The following is a 21,591-nucleotide window of genomic DNA, read 5'->3' as shown; positions in this document are numbered from 1 at the left end:
AATGCCAACAAAAATCGAACATAGTAGCTTATAAAGTTGTAAAGTTATAAAGTTGGTATGCTCCTAGGATTAAATGAACTTTGGCTGTATGTATCATGATGTAGTGGGTAGAGTTACAGCCATCCAATAGGCTATATTAATGGTTTTAATGAATTAATGAATGAACTGTTGAACGCAAACATAAAAAAAAAAAAAAAAAAAAAAGAAATATAGTTATTCTTCAGTTAAGCTGATTTGTTTGGTGTCCTTTTAACTTTACTGACATTTTAGCTTACCAAATGTTTAATTTTACCTGAACATGACATCAGAGTGAAGTAGGGGTTCTTGATGTGTTTAAAAAGTTTCTAAAGTATTTTACTTTATAGGATACATGCACAAGCAGATATCCATAAAAGTAAAGTAAAAGTAACACATTTAAAATTTAGTTGGTTTTGTACGTAATTTGCCCAAAAGTGTCCCAAATTACCTGACTTCACCCTATATGAGTGTGATGCTGCTATGCTGTGGTGCAGTGGAAGGAAGTGTACCTTGTGAGCTGTTAATAAAAAGGGTTACTAAAACAAATGAATGCAGTTAAAGTAGAGTTGTGTAAAAGAGGATATTTTTTATTACTATTATTATTATTAGTAGTAGTAGTAGTCATGTCGACTGCGACTCGATGCACATTTGGGTAGTGCCGCTACAGAACAGCCTGTGTTCTGTTTGGCTACTACTCCTTTAACGCAATGGTGGAGATGTACCGGAAGCGGAAATCTGTGCAGACGCTTGTAAACATTGCGGTGCTGTAGCTGTATCTCTTGACCAGGTTCGAGTTTGGTAGGCTTGATATTATCGTTCACTGTTTTCACGTATGTGTTTACCTTAACGAAACATATTTATGTTATTTGCAGTTTTTAATTATGTGACAACCGAAGCATTTGTTTAATAAAAGCCAGATTAATTCACAAATTGCGCATTAGCGTATTAAGTCAGATGTATTCTATATACAATTAAGTATTTATTAAGAACAAACTAAGCGATTTGTGACACAGCTCAGCACACGAAAAATTATAGGAATGTTTTAAACAATTTTAAAATCTGCTTTTACATACTTAAAAAACCCTTTAATCCATCTAATAACAGGTGGTGTACAAAGTTTACATACACTTGTAAGGGACATGTCATAGTATTTGCCATGAATTATACTGCTTTGTTTGTTTTTGCCAGTAAACACGTTTTCTGAAATTTGGACAACAGGAAATCTTTTTTGCTGTAGTCTTTAAGCCCTTGGTATGTAAATATCACATCAAATAAATTGGCATAAAAATTCAGCTAAAATTAGACGCTTTTCCAGGCTAACAGGTACTATGTTATTGTGTGCCACACTGTCATATTACAGACATTCTGTTTGGCTACATCCAATGCCAACAAAAAAAATTTAATTATGTAGTTAATATGTTCCTAGTATTAAATTAACTTTGGCTGTTTGTATCACGGTGTAGTGGATAGAGTTACCTCATTACACTAGGCTATATTAATAAGGTTTTATATTATGACAGACCTGTCTGGTGGTCATTTCAATTGCAGTACTTTGTACACTACTAAATCAATACTTTAGGTTGTATTTCCCCCTAGCAATAAATTCTTGTAATAAATGTAGTCAAATTTACAAGAGGTATTTTATTTTGAACAATCATATGTTTTCCAGTCCTCCAATAACAGAAAAAGAAAAGATTCCCCAGTTACTAAAATCCCAAGACCACCCTGACATAGATATAACCTACAAGTGTATGTTAATTTCTACACTGTTTCCATATAACTACAGTTTTTCCAGATGTAACTTCCAGTAACAGAAAGTACTGACTACATAACTAATTACTTGTAACTTACTTACAAACAACATGGTGTATTATAAAGTGACATTAAAAATTGTTTAGTCAGTATTCCTGATAATAACTAACTTAACTAAATGAGTCATCACTGTGGCTCCTGTTCTGTGCTATATGGCCAAAAGTATGTAAGTTTTCATTCCATACTGCGAAATTGAATTTGACATTTCAAATCTGTGTTTGAAATTTGTCCCCTTTTGCTGTTATAACAGCCTCTAATTGTGTGGGAAACCTATTTACTAGAATTTGGAATGTAAAAGCAGGGTTTCATTCATTTAGCCATGAAAGCATAATGTTGTAGATGGGGACTGGACCACAGTCAGTATTTCTATTTATTCCAAAGGTGTTGGATATGGTTAAAATCAGGGGTTTGTGCAGGCAGTTAATTACAACAATAGCACTCACAGCTGAGTTCAGCAGCTTAAACATGGCAACAAAATGTACAAATTGACATCCTATTCCATTTGCTTAATACTCACAAAATTGTTTGTTTTTTTAGGAAGAAGGTGTGAGGAAGAACTTTTCATTCTGAATAATCTGTCAGATGTGTAACCATGGGTGTCAAAGGATTACAATACTTTATGGAAACTTATCCAGAGACATGCATTCATGTGGACTTGAGACAGATGGCTGCAGCTCATGCCAGAGCTCATCCTGGTATAACCCCTACAGTTGTAGTGGATGGTCTGGCCTGTTTAAGGTATTGGTATAGATGTCAATCCTGGGTCCATGGGGGTCAGTGGCAGGAGTACATGCATTTTCTGCAAGAATTTGTGGATGCATTTAAAAAGGCTGGTTTAAGATTGGTCGTCTTCTTTGATGGAACTGTAGAGGAACAAAAGCGGGCAGAATGGGTGAAGAGACGCCTAAGAGTCAACCAGGACATATGCAGAGTGTTTCAATACATAAAGAATCACGAACAGCAGCCAGATAGAGAAATGGTTTGTCTCCCCTCAGGACTGGCCACCTTTTCCAGGTTTGCACTCAAATATCTTGGCCAAGAAACATTTTGCTCTGTTCGTGAAGGAGACTATGAGATTGCTGAATATGCCCTTCATAATAACTGCATAGGTATTCTTAGCCAGGACACAGACTTTGTTATCTATGACACAGTTCCATATCTGTCCCTTTCTAAACTTAAATTAGAAAATATGAACACGGTGCAGTTGTGCAGAGAAAAACTGTGTCATATCCTGAAGCTTCAGAAGTCTGATCTTCCTCTCCTAGCTTGCATTCTTGGTAATGACATTGTGCCAGAGCATCGATTGCAGAATCTCCGTAAACATACATTGACCTTGTATGGCAAGAAACATCAAGGTGACAAGGTCTTCGCTGTGGCAGATTTTATTAACAAACATCGTTCTAACAGCAATGGAGCATGTAGCATCCCTTTAATGCCTTTGTCGAAAGCAGACAAGGAGATTGTAGAAAAAGGAATCCAGTCATATCTTCTCCCAGGACAAAGTTCTCCTTGGTTAGAGCATGACTCAGCTTTTTTCTCAGAGCCAGTGTGTGCGATGGAAAAATATGTGAACAAAGAGTTATTACAGGTATTGCCTAACATACACCCATATACTATTTAAATAATACTATTGTAGAAAATTCTATGATTTTACAAATTATTTTAAATGTGTGTTCCTGCAGGCAGCAAAGAAGAAGCATGTGCAAGCAGAGTGTTTTATGATCTATAACGTGCTAAAAGATGGGATTGTTGAGTGCAGCAATACACTGGAAAGTGAAGAACTAGGGGTTACACCACAGGCTATTTTATTTCAGCCCGTCAGAGAGCATATCTACAGTATTCTACTGCCTGGTCAGTTTCTTCAAGTTTGAAATACATTATACTTCAGTCATGTTGTCAGCAGTAGACATACTATTTTATTTAAACATAGATAAGCTATTTGATCATTTTAATACATGAAAGTATCAAAATTCATTATATTTAAAATATATATAAAGCACCCCTAAACTAAACTTTTATTGAATCACCTCTCTGAAACAACTTTAAGTCAATCTTGTTTTATATTTAAACTATTAAGGGATGACAAAGTTGATGTCTATTCACCTTGATAAATGTATGGCGTGGTTTGTCTATAACACACAATCTTAACAGTTTAATAATGCAAGTGAAGAGTCTGAAAATGAAAACCCATCATTTCAGCCTGTGACAGAAGCAGCATAAATGGCTTTAGTTATCTTGCTGACCTCATAGAATGAGATGGTGGAAGGACATAAAGGCATTTTCTCATGGTAAATTAATGTATATTCAAAGATCCATATAAATTGAGGGTGAAAATAGAAAGATGTTTGTAGGGCATTGCTTACAGTACTCCGGTCATCATTACAGTTTAACTACTAAATAATGCATTGTTGCACAAAGATTATTTTAATGGCTTAAAACTAAATATTAATTTATCTATCTATATATTTATCTATTTATCTCTCTATTAACTAATCTATTTGGGGTACTTTTAAGAAAACCGATTAAAATTTATATAAAATATCAATTCTATTTCACAGATTATTGTTGCTCAATGTAGCTTAATACTTAATTTTTCTTTTCTTTTCACTTCTTTATTTTATCTTTAGGTTCATTTGAGGAAACATTGTCTGTGAAGGAATGGTTTGTTTTTCCAGGAAATCCACTTAAAGAGCCAAATAAAGTGTCTCCAACACCACTAAATCTTCCAGGTGCGAAATGTACTATTTTCAACCAAAGAAAAAAAAAAGCTGAATGTTTTTTTACTTAAAATACATTTTGCCACACTTTATTTTATTGATAAAAATAAAAAAATTTTATTAATAAGATATATCTCTTTTTTAAATGCATCTGGTTTGTTATTGAACACCTGACATTGAAAGAGGTAAAATGTTCAGTAAAATGCAGTAAAGATTTTAATCTGTGATTTGTTTATTCGCCTGAATCTGATAAAAGAAGAATAAAAAGAATTTTATTGATATGGGTTTTCATTGATCAACTATATTGTAGTTTGTAATTATAAATACATTTAAAATTTGATGCTTGCAACACACTCTGAAAGTTGTGACAAAGGCTTGTTTACCACTGTGTTTCATTATTTTTCTTATTAATCCGACTTTTTAATTGTTGAATAACTGAGGACACTGTTGCAATTGTGCTGGTGGAATTTTTCTCCATTCTTTCTTCATATGAGACATTCGCATCCTGTGATCTGATTTTCCTCTTGATAATGCATCATTTTCAACAGGAGACAGATCTGGACTGCAGGCAGGCCAATAAAGCACACATACTCTGTGTCTATGAAGCCAGAGCATGTGCTGAATGAAGACTGGCATTGTCTTGCTGTAAAAAAAACAAAAACCAGAATGATGGCAGCGTGTGTCTTTCTAAAATCACAACATGCATGTGACCCACTGATGCAACCATGTACTGTGACAGATGTTGGCTTTTGCACCTATAACTGATAACATCTGAATAATTCTTTTTGCCTTTGATATGGAGAACTTATGCCTGTTTTTCCCAAAACAGGCTGAAACATTGACTCTGTTGAGTACAGCACACATTTCCCCTTGTTTTGGTCCATCTGAGATGAGTTCAGGCCCAGCAAACTCTGTGGCGTTTCTGTGTAGAACTAATGTAAGGCTTTCTCTTTGTGTAAATAAGTTTCTGTTTGCATTATATTGATACAGTGGTGGATCGGTTATGTGACAACTATTTTTTGCATTGCTCTTTTTCATTTAATGCCGAGAAGGGCTTGAAGGTCAAACATTATCATAAATGGTTTCAGGCTTACCTTACGCAGACTTGGGTTTATCAGGATTCCTTGAATCTATTTAAAATGTTATGTTATGTCAAAGAACTAAAAATGTGCAACATTCCAAATGTGTTTATATTTACAAACTACAATAAAGTTAATCAGTGAAAACATTCTTTTCAAAATTCTCTTTAAAATCTTTTCTTTATACTTTTGCCAGTTAAAGATAAAGATTCAAGAGAATTGACAAATCACAGATTCTTCTTTTTACTGCATTCTACTAAACATCCTAACTGGGGTTTGTATTTTATTTGTCAATTGACAGAGGGAGCTCCAGACCTTATGGCTCTGTGGTTTGGAAATGACTCAGAGATGAAAAGTATCCGCGTGTCTACTTTCCTGGCTGTTTTTGATCTACAGGACCTCACTCAAGACCTGGATCATTTTGACACCCCTCTGATTGCTGTGATTTGTCTTGTGACATACATAGCCATTCAGGTGTGTTAAGTATATGGTCTATGTCATGTAAATGTTTGTTTTCGAATTTGTTAATTTATTTGAACTTTTATTTAACAGACAAAAGACTTTGAGTATCTTGAAAAGCGCTATATAAATAAAATGTATTATTATTATAAAAGGAAAAAGAAAAGATTTTCACTGTTTTCAATGATGAATTTAATTTAATTTGTTAAATATAAACATTTAGAAATTGGTGTTTGCAACACACTTAAAACATGTTTACCACCGGGTTACATTACCTTGTCTTGTAATAATTTGGGAACTGAAGATACTAATTGTTGCAGTTTACAAGTGGCGTTTTTGCCCATTCTTGCTGTATACAAGACTTGAGCTGCTCAACAGGCCGTAGTTGCTGTTGTCTGATTCTCTTCATGATGTGCCATACATTTCAGTAAAGGAGACAGATTTGGACTGCAGGCAGGCCAGTCAAGCACCTGCACTCTATGTACACAAAAACCACACTGTTGTAACCTGTGCAGAATGAAGCCTGGCATTATCCAACTGTTTTTTGGGAAATTACATTGACTTGACAACATATGTCTCTCCAAAAATCTTCCATATTAATGGTACCTTCACATTTATGCAGATCATGTGGGCCATGGGCACTGATCCACCCCCATGCCATCACAGCAGTTGTTTTTTGCACTTATTTGGTAACAGTCTGACTGGTCTTTTTTTATCTCAGACATGTAGAATCTGAAATCCATTTTTCCCCCAACACAGGCTAAACTCTGGACTCATCTGACCACTGACAGGTTTTCGTTCTATCTCAAATGACCTTAGGCCCAGAGAACTTGCCGGTGGTTCTGCACAAAATTAACATATGGCTTCTTTTTGAATAATACAATTTCAGGTTGCATTTCTTTATGCAGTGGCCTACTTTGTTAAGTGACAATGATTTTCCAAAGTCCTCCTGAGCCCATCTGGCTATGTTCATCATGGTAACATGATGGTTTCTCAAGGAATACCTTGATGGTCCTGCACATTTTGCAGTGGTTTCCCCTGACTCCCTGAATCTTTTGTGATATTTTGAACTGTATATTTTTTGCAGTCTTGCACTGAGAAACATTGTCTTTGAACTGACTGACATTTGTCTCATGAAGTTTGGCACAGAGTGGTGAACCACAACCCATCCCTGCATCTTGCTGACCTCACTTGTTACCATTAAACTGCTAATTGTGGAACCTTCCCAAACAGTAATACTTTAACAACCTTAGTCTTATTTTATCTCTGTCCCAACTTTGTTTGAGTGTGTTGCAGGCATCACATTCTGTTCTTTTTATAGGTTTGTCAGTTAAAACTCTAAAATGGTTTCTTTGTACTTTTCTCAGTTAAATAAAAGTTCAAACAATTTAACAAACAAAATTTTGTATTGCATTTCAAGTGTCCCAACATTTCTAGAAATGGGTTTTCTAAATTCCAATGTTTTACGGTAGTAGCTCTCAACTTTTTCCCTACCTAAGTTTATAAAGGACCTTAATGTCACAACCCAACAATAGTTCTTCAGGAGTTTAGAAAATTTTTACTGTAATACAGTTTCTACAGGCGGCACGATGAGTTAGTGGATAGCACTGTTGTCTCACAGCAAGGAGGTCCTGGGTTTGATTCCCAGGTGGGGCAGTCCGGGTCCTTTCTGTGTGGAGTTTGCATGTACTCCCCGTGTTTGTGTGGGTTTGATCCCACAGCCCAAAAACAAGTGAGGTGAATTGGAGATACAAAATTGTCCATGACTGTGTTTGACATTAAGCTTATGAACTGATGAATCTTGTGTATTCATTTTTTCTTCCCATTATGCCCATGACCCTTAATAGCCCACCATTCGAGAATCATTGGGTCCTTGTATGTATTTTATATTGTCAGTGACTATAATAGTTTATTCAGCCAGGCTTGTTGTTAGTTTTTATCAGACTGTGTGCTAAATGTTTTTCTTTGTTTTGGTTTGCTTTTAAACTCTTACGTTTTGCACACAAGATTATGCGTTCACTGCTTGCAAACTTATTTGTTCTTATTTTAGGCTAAACATGTTTCTGTAGAAGACATAGATGCATATCTAGCACAAGCTGTCTGTATCAGATATAAGTCCTATGCAGAACTGCAACAGACTATGGTGAGTGCCATGTGCATGTTGATATCTTGAATGTTGAATCTTTGGTAGCTTTATTATTTATTTATTTTTATTAACAGGCCATAAAATTTAATTTTTTCTATGCATATATTCACTTTAAATATTTATTTTTTAAAATGTGTGTACTTGTGTGTTTTTCACTGCTTTTATTGATCACATTTTAAGGTAAAGTGGATTTTCAAGGATACTGCAGGCTCTTTAACTCGAATAAACACTTCATGAACATTTAAAGCCACTGTTTTTCTCTTAGAACGGCAAGTTGTTTTGAGCAGTGAAATGGATTCTTACTATTTAGGAAAAAAGGAAAGAAAGACCAGGGGGGATCATTTTGGTCGACTTGCGACATTCCTCTCAAAAACTGCTCTAATTGTGGTCTGAACCTGAGAGCAGTACTTTGGTGACAGGCTCCAAGACGTCCCCGCCAGTGACCACAGGCCTATTTCAGCTCTCTCTCTAAATTAAACTTACTACGCATGCTATTTCAGACACTGCCTCAAGAATGGCCCATGTTTTAAAAGCCCATGGATTGAACACTTTCCCCACAATAGAGATAATGGATGATTGAGGGATAAGTCCAGGAAGCCACTTTTTTATTTGCAGGTTCTGCTGCTTTAGTGGACAAACCAACCACTGTTTGTGTACATAGAAAACATATTAAACTGTGGTGGGATGCTTGCAAAGCAGTTGGTGTTGGTGCCATGCAATTTCACCAACCCAGGCTATTGTCTTTTCAAAGTTTACTTTACAGTAGGTAGTTCGACTACTCCTTAGTAGACCTGGTACCAATCCTTCATTTTTAATTCATAGGACAAACACCAGGGTAATTACTGCTGAATCTGTTAATATAATCAATTTACCGTTACCGTTATATTTGTATGATTATTGTCATTATCATTTTGTCATATCTTGGTTATACTCTGTTTGCTGTTTACAACATTGTTTAAATGTAATATTTTAGAATTGGTTTCAGATATGGTTACAGACAATAATCCACAGATTACATGCAATATGTTCTATTATACACCGATCAGCCATAACATTAAAACCACCTCCTGGTTTCTACACACAGTGTCCATTTTATCAGCTCCACATACCATATAGGAGCACTTTGTAGTTCTACAATTACTAATTGTAGTCCATCTGTTTCCGGCATGCTTTGTTAGCCCCCTTTAATACTGTTCTTCAATGGTCAGGACCCCCACAGGACCACCACAGAGCAGGTGTTATTTAGGTGGTACATCATTCTCAACACTGCAGTGACAATGACATGGTGGTGGTGTGTTAGTGTGTGTTGTGCTGGTATTAGTGGATCAGACACAGCAGTGATGCTGGAGTTTTTTAATACTGTGTCCACTCACTGTCACTTCTACCTAGTTGGTCCACCTTGTAGATGTAAAGTCAGAGACGATGGCTCATCTATTGCTGCTGTTTGTCATCTTCTAGACCCTCATCAGTGGTCACAGGACGCTGCCCATGAGGCGCTGTTGGCTGGATATTTTTGGTTGGTGGACTATTCTCAGTCCAGCAGTGCCAGTGAGGTGTTTAAAAACTTCATCAGGATTGCTGTGTCTAATCCACTCATACCAGCACAACACAAACTAACACACCACCACCAAGTCAGTGTCACTGAAGTGCTGAGAATGATCCACCACCCAAATAATACCTGCTCTGTGGTGGTCCTGGGAGAGTCCTGACCATTGAAGAACAGCATGAAAGGGGGTAACAAAGCATGCAGAGAAACAGATGGACTACAGTCACTTCTTTAATGGTAAGTGGAGCTGATAAAATGCACAGTGAGAGTAGAAACAAGGAGGTGGTTTTAATGTTATGGCTGATCGGTGTATATGCTCTGCAGTATTTAAATTAACATAGCTGATTCTGTTAAAGATTGAATGACTATAGCTCCCCATTGGAATCTGACTTATGCCAGTATTTTGTAGTTGTTTTGATGTTTAGGGTATAACATGGTTGGATGAATTTTAGGAATTTATCATCAAACAGTTTGACCACTGGTAGTAATTTATCTTCTTTATATGCTTTGTGTGTTGTTTGTTGTGAACATGTCAGCATTGTTTGTGTGTTTCTGTGTTTACATTTGAGTTAAGGTTAAGTGAAATGGTGATATTTCCAGCACTAGGTTGAGGGGTAATGACTGTGTTTAGAGAGTGCTTTGGGGGCACCAAGCAGCAGGTGTTACATTGCTGAGCGGTTCGGGGAAGCGTATGTGTGCGCATGTGCGTACGTATGTGTTGAAGACACAGTGGCGACAGCTTGCCGCTGGCCAGATGAAAGTGTGTGAAGCTCCTCTGCCTCCCATGTGCTGGAGGGAGGCAGGGGCACCTGTTGCACGCGCTATTGTTGCATCCCATCAGGAGCAACACTGTCACATCTGCCTGAAATGTGAAAGCAGGATCACAGGAAGGGGAGGGGGCTTGAGCCAAGCTTTAAGAGCCAGACAGATGGCAGGAGAGTCTCCAGGGGCTGCTTGATACCCCCCCATCCCTAATCTCTCTCTCCCCTTGTGCTGCTTTGTGACAGTGAGGGAATGTGAATACAAACACAAATGACTCTCTACTGAATGCGCCAAGAACAACTAAAAACGGGAATCAAGTGCACTTAAGAAAAACTTGTGAACATCTATAAAAATGGTTTAGTCATGCTCCAGTGGTTTTCTATCCTAAATATACACAAGCTGTTTCTCTCACTCTCATATCAGATTTGGTTGTTTACCATACTTTTCCATGCTTGGATGTTTCAGGAGTTACAATGACACAGACGTGAGGTAAGGTATCATCAGACAGGTGATTGATATGCTCACAAGGTTAACAGTTGCCATTAATGTTAAACTGCGTCCCCAGGGCCTGCCTGAGTTTTTTTCTGGCATCTGGCTAGAGCAGCTTTCATTGTTTAGGTGGTCAACAGCTGCTGCTCCTGCTTGTAAAGCCCTGTGCTGTGGGTCTATACCTAACCGCAGACTACCAGTGGTAATCATTGCCTAAATATTTGGCAAATATATCTGGCAAATCTCCAAGCTTACTCAGTATTTAAGGTTGTGTTTAATAAAAGTAAACGGAATTGTATTCAATTTCCACCAAGTACAGGAGTAACAGGTCAGTTACAGTAAGCACTGTATTATTTGCACCACTGGTACAGATGAGTAAAAAAAAATCATTAAACCAAATTTATTCTAAGAAGTTTATAAAATCTTTAGTGGTCATCCATGACTTCCAGTTTCACTTGCATATAAATAAGAGGCCATACTGAGACCAAATTCACTTGGTCATTCATCGGATTAAATATTTAGTAAAAAATCAAAATAAGACTAACGTGTAAAAAGCTACATAAACAAGGCAATATTTATAACAGATGTTAAAATGCTCTTATTTACTGTTAGATCTCAAATCAACAGTGTATAACGAACTAACATGCAATTAAACTCCTTGGAAAAAAACACAAGTATATTTTGCCTTGTACAGTAAGAGGCATGATTAGAAAGGACACCGCCCAATACCATGACAGACCCTGGCTTTTGGACTTGTTGCTGATAACAGTCTGGATGGTCCTTTTCGTCTTTGGTCTGAAGCACACAGCGTCCATTTGTTCCAAAAAAGACCTGGAATGCTAATTCATCTATACATGTTTCCACTGTGTGATGGTCCATCCTAGATGCCTCCGAGCTCAGAGAAGTCGACGCCGCTTCTGGACATGGTTAACATAAGGCTTCTGTTTTGCACAGTAAGGTTTTAAGTAGCATTTGTGCATGTAACTGTGTATTGTAGTTCTTGACAAAGGTGCCAAAGTAATCCCTCACCCATGTGGTTATATTAGCTATTGTTGAGTGGCAGTTCTTGATTCAGTGCTGTCTGAGGGATCGAAGATCGCGGGTGTTCAGCTTAAGCGTGTGCCCTTGGCCTTTACGCACTGAAATTCCTCCAGATTACTTGAATCGTTTAATGATATTATGCACTGTAGAGGGAGAAATATGCAAATCCCTTCAAATCATTCTTTGAGGTACATTATTTTTAAACATTTCAATCATTTTCTTACGCATTTGTTGACAAACTGGAGATTCTCTGTCCATCTTTGCTCATCAAAGACTCAGCCTTTCCTGCATGCTGCTTTTGTACCAAACCATGATTACAATCACCTGTTAATGTCACCTGTTTGGAATCATCATTATTTAGTTATATTTATATTATTTAGTTATATAGTTATATAAGGTATATTAACAAAAGAAATTCAGTTCAGCAGACAAAACATGAACTTGGGTTCAAACTGTTTGCAATCAAATAAAAGTCAAAGTAAATGTAAGGAACACTGCATTGTTATTTTATTTGAATTTTCCATACTGTCCCAACTTTTTCTGACTTGGGGTTGTACATTGTGGTGACTAGATAAACCTCCTTTTCAAGAAAAAAATTAAGGGTGTCCTACAAGTACATTTGCGGCATTTATCAGATGCTTTTACAGAGACAGTGGTAGCCTAGTCGGTAGAGCTTAGGGCTATCAACTGAAAGGTTGAGAATTCACATCCCAGCTCTGCCATTCAGCCGCTGTTGGGCTCTTGGGCAAGGCCCTTAACTCTCTCTGCTCCAGGGGCGCTGTACAATGACTGCCCCTGTGCTCTGATAAGAGGGAAAAAAGAATTTTGTTGTACTGTACACCTGTACATGTGTATATATAACAAATAAAGGTATTCTATTATTTTATCCAAAGCCACTTACAATTATCACTAAGCACAAGCATCTTTCATTTAATAAAACATGTTTGCTAGATGGTAATGGGACTTTGGTTGAAATCAAGTTCTGTGTTGAATTGTACCAAAAATTAATATTTTTGGCGCTGATTTAAACTTGGAAAGAGAAAATGCAGCTTTATGGTGAAAGCAGCATAATATTTCAAGGGATGATAGGCAGGCGTGGGCGGTCGAGCGCTGATGACACTTCGGCTTTATCTTCTGCCTTGCTTTTGTTTGCATAAGTTTAAGCTGTGTTTGAGAGCAGAGCAGGTGGTAGACAAGTCTGTCGTTTTGTTGTCACAGAACCTAATCAGTCCTTCTCTTATCTTCCTCGGCTGGGGGGAGGGAGCCAGGTGAGCTGCGGGCGGTTGAAGGGAAAACATCTGCCTGTTCCCCCCCTCACGCATCCCGTTATCTCTACTTCTTCTTTAGGTTACCTTTCTAAGCGTTCTAGCCCCAGTGTGGTCAAATACAAAATGGATATTAGCAGTATGATCAACAGATCATCTTTCCAGTCTGCTTTAAAGAAAAGTCTCACATTTTTGTTTATTTAAAGTATTAACCTAATCCTTTTGCATAACTTATTCTGCAGGTTCCTGAGGTGGACCCAAGGGCTGTCCAGCTAGGCTCACTATTCGTACGGGGCCTGACCTATCTTATTGCAGCCAATAGTGCCTGTGGTTTTCCATTCCCAATGAGTGAAATTATGCCCTGGAAAGTTTTTGATGGCTTGCTCTTCCATTCTAAGTACCTACAGGCTCATTCTGATTGTCCTAAAGAAGAGCTTATGGAGAGAAATGTGAGTAAAACTAAATGTCTCATGAACTTTGCTAACTGTATAAGAATTATAATAGATTAGGAAATCCTATTAATTCAACAATAAACATTAAAAAGAAGGTACAGAAAATAAAAACAGACTACAGAAAGTAAAACAGACAAGCTAGTGGTATAACTTTAAACTTAGTAGCTTCCAGGTTACCATAATCAGTACAGTTACCACAATCATACACTTGACCAAAAAAAAATTTTAATGAATGGTAAATGTAGTGCGAGTGTTTACTTTGCCATTTGTAACTATTACTACAGGTACTTTAGTATCAGTAAAACTGAGAACATGCAATTTATTTCCAAGCATTTTCTATTAAAAGGTCTGAAGTTGTGTCATAATGGTATTTGTACTTTCAAACTATGTTATTCAGATTTGTATCAGTGGACCAGACTTGTATCAGACTACTCCGCCATGACAGGCCCATGAAATCACACTAAAGCTCCTCCTACAGTATGCATCCAAATTCAAAACTATCCGTACCATACCTAATGTGCTATTGTTAGTTTCCAGTAGCACAAAGAGAAACCCAGTTTCTGGAAAAGTTGGGACATTTTGTAAAATGCATTAAAAACAAAGAATTTGTGATTTGTTCATATTTGTACACCTTTACTCATAAAAAAGGACATACAGTTATATTGTCAATGGAAAGAGAGAGAATGGGAGTTTTGATGAGGGTTGCTTTGATGCATATAAGAATTCTGTTTTATCACAATTTAACATGAGGAAGTTGTGCTTCATCCAGGATTTATATATAGGTTTATATAGATTCCGTGTTAAGGTAGACCTGTGTGTCATCCGCAGAGGAACCCCCTACAACAGAAGTAAGAAAAGTATGGTCCCCAAGGACATTTGTGAGCAATAAATCTCTGTGAAAAGCACATTATCTTTAAACTATTATTTTAAATTATTAATTTACATTATGAAACTCTTAAAATAAATGACCGCCACTTTAACGCATTGAGGAACCTCACACAGTTAAATATTTGCATAGCATTTACATTTTGTATAACATTTACATTTTCGGCATTTAGCAGACGCTCCTATCCAGAGCGACTTACAGAAGTACTTCCATAGAGAACATTACCTTACTCTAGTTTAAGTAAACAACAGTCCAAGAACACAAATCTGCTAAAGCCCTGTTAGAATCAAAGTGGTTTTTTTTAATGAATAAGAGCGTAAGTACATTTCAACTTAAGTGCTTAGTTAAGAGGTGATGAAGGTTTTTAATCGTCTTTTGAAGACAGCAAGAGACTCAGATGTTCAGACAGTCAGAGGAAGTTCGTTCCACCACTTGGGTGCAAGTACAGAGAAGAGCCTTGATGCTTGTCTTCCTCGAGATCTGGGTGGAGGATCAAGTCGAGCAAGACTAGTAGTTCGGAGGTTGTGTTACAGAGTGGGGTTTTATTAGATCTCGAAGGTAGCTTGGGGCTGGTCTACTTTTGGCTTTGTAGGTGAGCATCAGTCTTTTAAACTGAATGCGTGCAGCTACAGGAAGCCAGTGAAGAGAATGCAGCAGTGGGGTGATGTGGCAGTGTTTAGGTTGGTTAAAAAACAGGCGAGCAGCTGCATTTTGGATGAGTTGCAGGGGTTTAATAGTGGACATAGGAGCACCTGCCAGGAGGGAGTTGCAGTAGTCCAACTGTGAAATTACAAGTGACTGGACAAGAATCTGAGTTGCTTCCATGGAGAGAAATGGTCGAATCTTCCTGATGTTGTAGAGGATGAACCGGCACGATCTTGTCATGTTGGCTACATGAGGAGAGAAGGTCAGCTGGTTATCCAGGACAACGCCAAGGCTTCTTATCAGACGGTCTGATCTGGGAGTCATCAAGAGAAATGACCAGGTCCTGGGTTGGAGATAAAATGTATAAATGTATAAAATGTTTATCATGCAAAATTGACCTTGACTCACATATTGATCATTGTTTAATATTTTATTTAGTTTGGACTTGTTTCAGTAATATTGTATTTGTTTTAGCCCGAATGGACAGCACTCTTTCTCACACTGAGAAATCTGGTGCTTGAAGCCTGCAGGAGGCATGGCTCCACTCTCTCCAGCCAACCATGCAGAGTCCAGCAAGGTGAGGAGAACAGCTTTATTATTTATTTTTTGTGTGTGTCATGGTCTATATTATTCCACTTTTACTTGTGTAAAAATACATTGCCATCCACAGTGAAAACAAGTAATTTAAATAATTATTTTGGCAACTGATTTGAACCAAAATGACTCATAGCATCTGGGGACAGCAAGAACATAGAGGTGGCTCTTCAGCAATCCTGACATTAGAATTTTTGACCTGTCATCTTTTATGGTGTAAACGTAAGCTACTGAAACTTTTAAGCTACTGAAACTCCTTGAACAAAGCATAGATAGATCACTTTATTAATCCTATAGGAAAAGTCAGTTATTACAGCAGCTCAAGATACATTAAAGCAAAAAGTATTAAAGTACAAAAGTGTTAAAGTACACAAGTAATGTTGTACAACACTATGTAATTAAATAAATAGAATAAGAAATGTAGTATGTAATATAATATAAAATATTATCAGATGAGATATGTGATATGTAATATACTGAGGCTGTTTGTTCCAGTATTTCATTGCTGATTTGCAAACATGGAGCAATCTCAATTAAATTTTATGGAATACATTACATAACTCCTATAACAATAGACAATTACATTCTGTTTGAGCTTATAATACACAAACAGCTGTATTTTCATGTGTTCAGGAACACAATTCAATTATAGTTAGGGCTGGAAAATGTGTATGATACCTTGAATTTAATAACTGGATTTAAGAAACAGGGTAAAGGGTAAAAAACATTAATTTGTGGTGTCTTTTTATTAAAACAATTTTCTGTTAAGTGTTTTCTTATACTGTACGTGTAACTTGAATTTTTAGCATTACTCATTGTGGTTTTAGTGTGATCTTTGCAAGAATGTCCACTCCTAAGAAGTATCCACATTTTTTTAGTACAAATTCAACCTACTCTTAATTCCTAAGCTTAGTCTTTTAGCATCAAATAACTTTGTAGTATTTGTATACAGCCTTTAGAAAACTGTTTTGATACGTAAATTGATTTTGTCCTGAGAAAATCAGATATAGAGCATCACCGCACACATAAAATTTCATGTCATTAATTAATACACTAGACTTTTGGAAAGATTGTTAGGCCACATGATTTTTTTTTAGAGAAGTAGTAGTTTGTTTAATAAATAGGCAAAATGTACATTTGTTTATGTTTTATTAGTTGAGGCAGAATGTGTTTGTCATTATTACTTGGATATGGATCAGACCACAATGCATAGGTGTTCTTGCATCTAATTGGCATGTTTAGCCATTTGGTAATAGTAATTCTTAGGTAATGTTAATATCACTGTGCATCAAATGCATAAAAGTATGCAGTATTAAGTGAGAGAATGCACAGAACTATGGTGAGTAGTTTAGTTCTGGACACTATCCAGTAGCCAACATAACAATTTCCATCTGCTTTGTGGTTGCGAAACCTTCTGCTGCCAAATTTAGGTATGGCTATCTCTGTCATAACAATCATTCTGGGTTTTTTACAGGGTATGAGCTATATTTAGTAACATAACAAAAAACTAAATTATAATGTGGGGTTGTTACAAACTTCCTGTTTCTTTTCACTGGGCATCCAGGGGCTCCTTAGCAAGATTAAAAGAAACCTTGTGGTGAAATTGTCTCCATCTGTTTTTTTTTTTTCTTATGGATGTTGAACAGTGAATAACAGGCATGTTGTTTTTAAGTGTCCTGTTTTTGTTTATGTTAATGCTATACAATATGTTGTCTGTTCAGCATATTGTTTGTAATATTTTTAAAAACTTTCAAGTGGGTTACATTATGTACATATTTAAAATATGCTGCATTTCTGTGGTAGTTTAAAATTTCCCCTCTATACTGCATTTGCTAATAGGATAAAAATGTCAACATTTATTAATGTTAGATGTTTGTTAGTAGTATATAAAGTATACATAAAAAAAGTCTGTTTTTAATTTATGTCTGCATTTGAGGTAGTAATCACTGCTTCGGGCTTGTGGGGAGGTGGTGGTGAAGTTCTGGTTATAGAGAATTGTATGGTTTATGTTTCCAGTGATTTGCAATTTCTCATCTCTTTAGTAAATTAGGGACTGAGGCCCATGATTAAAATCACATTTCAATGAAACTGTTATTTCCTTAGTGAGGCCTATCGTTGCTGACTCAGAGAGAGAGAGTGTACCTCATTTTTTTAGCACCTCGGACTCGTACGACAGGCAGCAACCCAGGGGTTTAACCTTCCACATGCAAGGTATGTGAAATTTGCAGCAAATAAAAAACATGCATTGTTTGACTTGTCAAAAATGGCTTCTAAAAAAGGACCCATTTGTATATGAACAATAAAGAACACTCACTGTCCTCACTACTTTGTTGTTCTACAATTACTGACTGTAGTCCATCTGTTTCTCTACATACCTTTTTAGCCTGCTTTCACCCTGTTCTTTAATGGTCAGGACCCCCACAAGACCACCACAAAGCAGGTATCATTTAGGTGGTGGATCATTCTCAGCACTGCTGTGACACTGACATGGTGGTGATGTGTTAGTGTGTGTTGTGCTGGTATGAGTGGCACAACAATGTGCCACTCCACAGACACAGCAATGTTGATGGAGTTTTAAAATGCCGTGTCCACTCACTTTCCACTCTATTAGATACTCCTACCTAGGTTCACCTTGTAGATGTAAAGTCAGAGACGATCGCTCATCTATTGCTGCTGTTTGAGTTGGTCATCTTCTAGACCCTCATCAGTGGTCACAGGACGCTGCCCACGGGGCGCTGTTGGCTGGATATTTTTGGTTGGTGGACTATTCTCAGTCCAGCAGTGACAGTGAGGTGTTTAAAAACTCAGTATTGCTATGTCTGATCCACTCATATCAGCACAACACACACTAAAACACCACCACCATGTCATTGTTGCTGCAGTGCTGAGAATGATCCACCACACAAATAATACCTGCTCTGTAGTGGTCCTGGGAGAGTCCTGACCATTGAAGAACAGGGTGAAAGCAGGCTAACAAAGCATGCAGAGAAACAGATGGACTACAGTCAGTAATTGTAGAACTACAAAGTGCTTCTATATGATAAGTGGAGCTGATAAAATGGACAATGTGTGTATAAACAAGGGAGTGGTTTTAATGTTATGGCTGATCAGTGTGTTTTTTTTATGAGTAAGCATTTTAGAGAGCTACTTAACAGTTCATGCATACTGGCCAACACTACATTTATCTCTAGACTTGTCTCCTTTTATTACTTTTTAGATTAGAAATCGCTTTTTGTATTTATTGTAGGCCATTTGTATTTATTGTACTGTTGTTTATCTGCACTGTGTATTGTGCTGTCTTGCACTTTTGTTCTATGTTGCACCCTGGTCCTGGAGGAACGTTGTTTCATTTCAATATGTACTTGTATATAGCTGAAATGACAAAAAAAAAAAAGCCTCTCTCTTATTGTTTAGGCCTCCAGGGTTTCTGCTCTTTACATCAAGTTGTGCATTATATGTATTTGGAACTATTTTAGTTGCCTGAACCACTTAGCTATGAAACACCTGTCTAGCTTTGTTTGCAATCATGACTTAGTTACTACAAAGTCAGTGTCCTTTTGTCATGTCCTTTTTTAGTGGTTCTGTTACTTTGTCCACCCTCATACTAATGTAGCTGTTCTTTAACATTTTAGGACATGGTAATAGACCTAGATCAAGACATCCCAACAGAAGAAGGTATCACCTTGCTCCAAGGTAACTCCAGGCAATTAAAAGAAAAGTACTAAAATAGAAAAATAGTAATACGTTGTTGATACTGACGTAAATTATTATGATTTAAAAGAATAATCTAACTACATACTATGTTACAGATGGCCGCTTTATGAAAACCAAAGACAGACTTTCCACTGACTCAAGAGTGCAAGAAAAATTATTATGTAAGGATTTGATGCAACATGAAATTTTGTTAGGCACTGCAACACTAAAATCAGAACTTCTTGATCTTCTTTGGTCTAAAGTATTTGTTGCAGTGCCTTCAGATGTGTTTTGAGTCATTATCCTGTTGCAGTATACAAACCAGAGGGTACGAAATGTTCCTGAATAATAGCATGTCTCCTGTTCATCTCATTCATATATTTTCCCCCACCTTACATTCATCTGGTAGGACCTCCTACTGACTCTGACTACTGCCATGTAGGACTACTGCCATGTAGTCACCTGTGAGATGTTTGTATGTTTTATCCCATATCATGTATTTTGCCTTGTTAACTATCTTTAGAAGTGGTATACTACTGTGCAGTTTTCCACCACTACTATGCAGGCTTCTCATTACCCTTGTTTTGCTGATTGAAGTAACTTACTATTTGTTCTGTATTTAATCTGTACCTGTGCAGAGGTTGCTGTTCTGTTTGTTAGTGAAGTAAAGCTTTATGTTTTCTGATTGTATTGTTGCTGTTAGTCTGCTTGATAGGGGTTTGGGTACAAATGATCCAGTCATAGTAACATGTTTTGGAGTGCCGTGCTCGTTAGAAACCTTTGATTTGGTAAATATTTGATGCTCAGAATGCTCCTCTTTGCTCAGAGACTATTTGACACATTTTCTTAATTCTGATGTCATAATTTTTCCCATCACACTACTTAATTAGTATAAATTATTATTGTAAAACAATACATGTGGGACAGTGGTAGCCTAATGGGTAGGGCTTTGGGCTATCAACTAAAAGGTTGAGAGTTCGGATCCCAGCTCTGTTTGGGCCCTTGAGCAAGGCTCTTAACCTTCTCTGACCCCAGCTTCCAAACAAACTGGGATATGTGAAGTAAGAAATTCATTGTACTGTACACCTGTATATGTATTCATGACAAATCAAGGCATTCTATTCTATTCTAAAAACCAAAAGTGTAGCCATATTTATAGTAGATAAACAATGGCTACAAATGTATTAACTTAAATGAGTAAGTAAATCAAATACATCCAATGTAAAAAAAAAATTGTAAGACATTAGAAGAAACTAAAGAAGTTATAGCATGGTAATCAAAAAGAATAAACAAGTTTCAGATGTTGTATCATTCTATTACTAAGTAGCGCTTGACCATAGAAGACTAGCTTTGCTGTGCTTCTTTAAACAGTCTAAAGGAAATAGAATATGGAGAATGTTCCACAGTTCTTCCTCTCATCTACACAAAATGAAGCCAACAGTGGAATTAAAAACAGTACTATATAAACACATGCTCTGCCCCTGGCATGCGTAAAACATGTATCTTTAGCAGGAAGTATAGGCCATGCGTTTATTTGACAAAAAGATGAGCAGATTGTATATTATACACTGATATCTAATGCAAACTTATAAAACAAAGTAGACATATAATAACAATATAAATGTATTATGTATTATAAGGAGCAGCCTTTTCCTTAAGATGACATTTAATTTGTTTTAAAGTGCTGTTACTAACTGTTTGTGGTAGGATGGACCATTCTGCAAAATAAAATATTTTTCACCGTCTCCATTTCAAAGGGTTTAATTATGTTTAAAGGAATTTATTTTATCAAACCATTGTTAAGTAGTTGTAGCAGTATGTAGAGTTCATTATCATTTTGGAATATGCGAACAAAATCAGGGTTTATTTGCAACATAGATGGTTTTGTTAAATTGTTATACCAATGTGTAATGCAATCTTAAAACCTAATCATTTCTACTAGATGGCTGGCCAGTTGGCAGCAGACATTGTAGCAGCAGATAAAGGG

The 21,591-nt window shown here is 36.8% G+C and overlaps 1 protein-coding gene across 2 annotated transcripts; it reads left to right on the top strand.

The window, feature by feature from the left end:
* Positions 1-764: 764 nt before the first annotated feature.
* fam120b (family with sequence similarity 120 member B) lies at positions 765-21,349 on the top strand. 2 transcript variants are annotated; one of them, XM_062995940.1, is made up of 11 exons: positions 765-805; positions 2,368-3,418; positions 3,513-3,681; positions 4,458-4,559; positions 5,928-6,100; positions 8,136-8,228; positions 13,577-13,783; positions 15,792-15,894; positions 18,015-18,122; positions 19,544-19,604; positions 19,721-21,349. In XM_062995940.1, the coding sequence occupies exons 2-11, from the start codon at positions 2,423-2,425 to the stop codon at positions 19,758-19,760; spliced, it is 2,052 nt and encodes a 683-aa protein (XP_062852010.1). In that variant the 5' UTR covers positions 765-805; positions 2,368-2,422; the 3' UTR covers positions 19,761-21,349. The 2 variants fall into 2 exon arrangements, with proteins under 2 accessions (XP_062852010.1, XP_062852009.1); XM_062995939.1 differs by having other exon boundaries at positions 778-816.
* The last annotated feature ends 242 nt before the right edge of the window (positions 21,350-21,591 follow it).

The sequence above is a fragment of the Trichomycterus rosablanca genome, chromosome 5, assembly GCF_030014385.1.
Source record: "Trichomycterus rosablanca isolate fTriRos1 chromosome 5, fTriRos1.hap1, whole genome shotgun sequence".
In the NCBI taxonomy this organism is placed as follows: Eukaryota; Metazoa; Chordata; class Actinopteri; order Siluriformes; family Trichomycteridae; genus Trichomycterus; species Trichomycterus rosablanca.
The sequence above is the reverse complement of the archived record's forward strand: the minus strand, read 5'-3'. Positions and strand labels throughout refer to the sequence as shown.

Coding starts and splice junctions, on each gene's coding strand:
- fam120b (XM_062995940.1), top strand. CDS start 2,423: ATGGGTGTCAAAGGATTACAATACTTTATGGAAACTTATCCAGAGACA. Junction 3,682..4,457: donor CTACAGTATTCTACTGCCTG/GTCAGTTTCTTC, acceptor TTTTATCTTTAG/GTTCATTTGAGGAAACATTG. Junction 13,784..15,791: donor AAGAGCTTATGGAGAGAAAT/GTGAGTAAAACT, acceptor TATTTGTTTTAG/CCCGAATGGACAGCACTCTT.